The 6,149-nt window shown below is 41.2% G+C and overlaps 1 protein-coding gene across 2 annotated transcripts in view; it reads left to right on the top strand.

Moving 5' to 3' along the window:
• Nucleotides 1-5,722: 5,722 nt before the first annotated feature.
• PAXIP1 (PAX interacting protein 1) overlaps nt 5,723-6,149 on the top strand; it is a 95,133-nt gene continuing 94,706 nt past the window's right edge. For both annotated transcript variants that reach the window (XM_077150960.1, XM_077150934.1), the window contains exon 1: nt 5,723-5,877. In XM_077150960.1, coding sequence (XP_077007075.1) covers nt 5,797-5,877 — 81 coding nt within the window. In that variant the 5' untranslated portion in view covers nt 5,723-5,796. The remainder of the gene's footprint in view (nt 5,878-6,149) is intronic.

The following is a 6,149-nucleotide window of genomic DNA, read 5'->3' as shown; positions in this document are numbered from 1 at the left end:
ATTTTCCTCAGCTATCCTGAATCACAGGTGCCTTTTACCTCAATTTCTGCTGTAGTTATCATTAATTCCCTTAGCCTTAGACTTGCGTATCCAAGTACTTGTCAGTTTTTTGAGGCAAGACCCAACCTTTAAAGGAAAAAATTTCTCAATGTCCCTAACAGGTATTCACATCCATTATATCAGGATGCCAACATAGGTAGCATACAAATTAAGATCATCTGAGGTTTCTTTACAAAAGGACTACTTACAAAGGTATAGGCAGGAGGTATGGATAGTGAAGGAACCTGCGACAAGAGGCAGTAAAGCCCTCACCACCCCTGGACCCAGAGAAGGGAAAGGAAGGAAAGGTTACCAGAACCTGGAAGGAGAAAGTCTACAGAACAGGTTACTTTGCCAGTACAAGGCCACTTCACTAAGAACCTGAAAAATAAATACCCTAATCCTATGCACCTCTCTCCCCCCCACCTCAAGTTTCTGCCGGTGATCTCCACTGACCAAATTCAACTAGAAATTTTTCATAGGAAGGTTACATGTCATAATCTATAAACCCAACTAAAGCTATAATCCAATCAGTTCAGCTTCCTGGGACACACAAGTTGGAAGGAGTATGGATCTGAGGATCAGGAGTGAGACAAACAGAAGACATGCAGCATTTCCATTGATAAGTTTTCAGTGAATAACTGATGGCATAAGTATACCTCAAATGTTTGCTTTTTAAAAATAATTTATTTTTAACCCCCAAATTCAACAAATAACTATTGAGCAGCTATGTGCAAACATGGTTTTTTCAAATTATCATTATAAGACTTTTTTGCTTCATGCTATATTAGATCCCCTAACCTTAATTTGTAAAAGAATCTTTTGAAAAGTAAAAATGGCAAAAATTAGCTAGAGTCACCAATCCCATTTCCTTTTCCTGAACACATACGGAGACTACATTTTCCACCCTCCCTTGCAGTTTAGGTTGGGGTAGTGAGACTAGGTTCTGGCCAATGGAAGCAGCTGGAGGTGAAGTATGCTACTTTTAGGATTGGTCATAAAAAAATTCCTGCTAGATATTCCACATACACTCTTCCTGTGTGAACTGCTGGAAGTGAATGGTTTTGAGATAGCAAAGCTACACAACGACAGACACCCCAAGTCACCATTTGGAGGAAAGCCATTCTAGCAAGCCACCCAGGAGTGGTGTGCAAGAAACTTGAAATGTTGCAGTTTATTTCCACAGCATGATCTAAGCCAGGGTTCTCAACAGCAGTCTATTGACATTCCGTGCAGTTTGTTGCAGGAAACATTCCTGTGCTTTGTAGGATGTTTAGCAGCTCCCTTCCTTCTACCCATTAGATGCCTATAGCACTCCCACCCCCAACCCCAGCACAACAACCAAATGTTCCCTAGGGGGCAAAACTGCCCCCTCTCAACTAATATACTCACTGTGTGCTAGGCACCATGTACAGAGCCATGGGAAAGCACTGGACATGGCTTCTGACCTGAGAGCATGGAACAATATATATACTACATTACAGAGATATTCCTACTTTAACAATTGTTTGTAATAGTTAAATCAAAAACAATAAATGCAACAATACAGAATTATAGTACACTCAAACAATGGAGTCTTTCATATCCATTAAATGATATATATTTATCAATATAAAGGCAAATTCTTGACTTTTTAAAAGAAGTGACAACAGAAGAGTACGTATGGTATGGTTTTTTAAAGGAAAAAAATACATTTATGCAGGACAACGTCTAGGAAGATTTCAATAATGGTTGCTTCTGGGTGTAGGATTTGGGGTAATTGACATTTTTCCTTGCATTTATTAGTTTTTCTGCACAGAATAGCTAGGTATCTATTGATGGCCAACTGTTTATTCTCCACGGTTAAGGATATAATTCATCCAATCTTTCTACAATGAAATAATGCCCTCTGGGGTTCCAGTTTCTCCTGAGCTGAATCTCTGGTTTATGCCACTATTTTCTTTTTATCACTTTTCATGGGAAGGTTACATGTCATAATCTATAAACCCAAACTAAAGGTTTACTAATCATTGGCGATATTTAAATTTAAAGGTTATGCCTTGCTAAACTGAACAGAGCATGACAAGAGAACAAGATTAAGACTCTTACATACAATATAAAAAGATGTGATTTTACAAAGTCATTTGAAAATACTTATCTAAGAAAGGTTTACTAATCATTGGCAATATTTAAATTTAAAGGTTATGCCTTGCTAAACTGAACAGAGCATGACAAGAGAACAAGATTAAGACTCTTACATACAATATAAAAAGATGTGATTTTACAAAGTCATTTGAAAATACTTATCTAAGTTAACTACAAAAGTTTCCAGTAAGTACAATTTGAGTTAAATATTTCCAATCCTACTTTTTCTTTTGCATTTAACTTTTATTTTTTCTAGCCTTGGGTTATCTTATTTTGCAAAATAGATAATATATTTACATGCATTACACTATTTAGCAAATTAATATTGGCATTAAGCAGGCTACCTAGTCTCTGAAATTTACTATTGACAAAATGAACACTTAGAATTTTAGAACTTAGTTGGGAGAAATCTAGAGACTGTGTCACATTTGGCTGGCAGCACATACATCAATGTTGTAGGAAAAACTCAGAAAGCTTCTGTTTAATGAACTGATACTGCTATTACCCTAAAAATCTGTCTTCTATGCCACAAAAGTCAACTTCTGCAACAGTTTTCTATCCATGAATAAAACACAGCAGTCTTGATGAGGTATTTTTCCCACAATCTTGCATACAGACATTTTATATTTATGTGAAGATAATTTTTATGTTTTAATTTTCTTTAATTGAATTGCCATCTTCAAACTCTTTTTCAGCTGAATTATTCTTCAAGACTTAAGGATGTCAGTTTCTTTGACTTCCTTAGAATATCCACATTCCAGATGAAGTTAGTTTTCGTCTACAGATTTTTTTCATTACTGAATTTACAGATACTGACTTAAGATTCTTCCTGTTGCTGGTGCTTTATGACTGACATGTATGTATCACGCTGACCTTGCAGGTTCACATGTATTATATGTAATGTAGCATATTTTATTTAATAAAATCCAACAGGTTAATGAGATTTTCAAATATTAAATTAGTCCCACAGTTTGTCTTATTGAATATCAGAAGCCACGGTAGGGTAAATTGGTCTGGATGAGTGTTATGAGTTTCTTTCTTAGCTTACTATAAAAACACTTGGCTGAGGTATGCTTTCATTCTTTCAGCATAAAATTATCTTCTCAGTTTGTGTTTAAACAAAGAAAGAAAAAAGTGAAACAATTTCCCTTATACAGGTCAACAAAAGGGCATGCTAATTTTCATTCTGTATTTGAAACAACAGTTTATTATACTGACATATTTTTAACATGGAACATAAAATGCCATAATGGTTAATATCGAATATATTCTTGGGTACTCAAAGGTTTCCTGACTAAGGAGGGGGTTTCCTGACTAAGGAAGTATGTTATACAAGTCTAAGGACAAACTATAGACTCTTAGTTAATTTATGCAGGGAAGCAACCAGTGTTATCAGCTGTAAAAGAAATTTGTTAGCCTTACATTAGGGATGTTTCAGATTGTTCAAGAGACCAGAAAAAGACAAACAATAGAAAACAAGATAGAATGATAAAACATTAAGTGCACTGAAAAGGTTTAAGGTGTGCCCTATACTTTCTGCCCATACTAAAATTACATACATACTAACTTAAAGATAAAGCCGTATTCACCTAAATCATAACAGCCAATGTACACTAGATCGGATCAATGAGCCAACGATTTAACTTCTGACTTTCAGAACTTCTTTATCACACAAAAAACAAGGAAAAGGCCAATTTAAATAAGCCTTAAACACGAACTAATCTGTTAATATTAGCGTACTATAGGATAATTTTAAAAAGTTTCAATTTCTTTTTACCCATTTTCAGTAACATTTACTTAAAAATGGCCTATCTGCTTAGCGGTGGATAATGACCTCGGACAAACGGAAAAAATCGTGGTCCTAATTTACATTCCTTTAGCAAATCAACTTTCAAAAATTTTAGGACTATGTAACATTCTGGTTATTCACAAGGAATTTCTGGTGTTTCCTTTGTTGTGAAACTGTAGTAACCTGTCAAATGTTATGCTTTATGAACATGTCTTTACAAAGGCAGTTGAAATTATACAAGAACGGTTTGTATTCTAGAATACTTAAGCAGACACCATGTCACAAGAGACAACTCAAACTACGTTCAGGATTCAGAATAAAAAAGAAAGTTATCTCTAAGTTGTAATGCATTCTAAAATATGGCTGGGAATTTAGAATATAAATATGTTTTATTTATTCCGAACAATCAACGTTCTGTGGAAAGGGTAGAATTTTAAGTATCTGAAAGAAATTTGTGCATAAATCCAAGAATCAAGACAATGGAAAATTAAGAGCAACGTGTATGACTGACATGCAAAGTGCATTTTGGGCTAAACGGGAAGAAATGAGCTAAACCCAGGGAAATGAAATTCTTCCTCAGTAAATTGCTGTGTTTTTTCAAGTTCTTTGACATAAATCCAGTTTTTCCAATCACCCACCTTCTCTACTAAAAAACGTTTTTTAAAAAAGTTAGCTTTTCATTATTCCCATCGGTGGAACTGGATCAAAAGTGCCCACCGAGTGACAGTAAGACAGCGTAGGAAAAGGGGCTGTTTAACCAAATCGCGACACACCTGTCCAGCTGGAAAATGGGCTCAGCTGGCACAACCCAGGTGGCGTCAGCCAACTACTGCTCTCCCCAGAGAGCACTCCGGTCACTTCCTGTAGGAAAAAGGCGGAACAGTCGGTGCTATTTTTAATTTGAGGACGAGATGATAGCTTCCTTCGTTTATTTTATTTTATTTTTTCCGGTCGCACAGGGACCCCTTAAATCCAGTAACTGCGAAAAATGGGTCCCAGTACGGGTTTAAATCCCAGGACCACGCGCCTCCTCCGGCCGGAGGGATCCTGTAGCTTTACCTCCGGTCAGCAGGGCCCAAGGTCATCGTTAACAGCCGGCGATAGCTCCCGCCGCACAGCTCTAGCTTTGGGTCGGCGAAATTCTATTCTATTCTGCCTGCGGCAAAGGTGTTCGCAAGCCACGGCCGTCAGCTAAACTGGAGGCCCAGTTTTCACCAACGCTACAAGCCGGAGTCCGCGGAGCACAGATATTGGGGCAGAGCCGGCGCCCCGTCCCGCCCCTTCCGCTCTGCGCACGCGCCGCCCCCACCAAGCGGCAGCGTGTGTTGATGGGAGGGGTTTCCCCGCTCCCTTCTTTCCCCGAGATTTGTTCATTCTCACTCCACCAAGGGGGTGGCGGATTTCCCTGAGTCCTCGGCGCCCCCTTATTAGAGAGAGGAAGCTACAGATCTCCCATCCCCAAAGCAGAAGGTTGTAACAAAGTGCTCCTGGGGTGAATAACTGGAAAAGAGGCGTTGAGCGGCACTGGCCGTTAGATACACATTTTGTCGTTTCCCCCTTGGTGTCGGGAGAGGAATGGTGCGTCCCGCAGGGCGCGCGCTGCTCCCGCGCTTTGGCCGTTCAGAGAGGGAGGGGGGAAAGAGGAGGAGGGAGGGGGGACTGGACCCCAATTCGTAAAGACTCCGCCAGGACCGGACTAGCCGGGCCGCTTTGGGGGGGAAAAGGGAGCGCGCAGCGCGCCGGCCAAAGTGGGCCTCGCTGGGGGGTGGGGGGTGGGTGGGGTTGGGGTGGGTGCCATCGTGGATTCTTCCGGATCTGGGGAAGCCAGCCGAGCAGCCGGGATCATGTCGGACCAGGAGTTGAAAGTTCCTGAGGAAATGTTCAAAGAGGTCAAATATTACGCGGTGGGAGACATCGATCCCAAGGTACCGCAACCGCTTACTCTTTTCTTCTCTCCCTTCGTCTCTCTCGTACTCCTCGCTTCCCGACACAGGCGCACACTCTCTGGGCATATAATGTAGGAGCCCCCTCCTTAACACCTCCTCCACCGCCTTCCCTCCCCCGCCACCGCGCCCCCGTCCCCGCCGCAGCGCCGCCGAGGTGGCCCGCGCCGGCCTGGCTGCGCGGGCAGGGGCAGGGGCGGCTGCGCTCTCGCGGCCTCGCGCCGGCGCAGGGAGCCCGGGCAGCTGACGGAGGA

Source organism: Tamandua tetradactyla, chromosome 1, assembly GCF_023851605.1.
Source record: "Tamandua tetradactyla isolate mTamTet1 chromosome 1, mTamTet1.pri, whole genome shotgun sequence".
Classification (NCBI taxonomy): Eukaryota; Metazoa; Chordata; class Mammalia; order Pilosa; family Myrmecophagidae; genus Tamandua; species Tamandua tetradactyla.
This window is presented reverse-complemented; position numbering and strand designations above follow the sequence as displayed.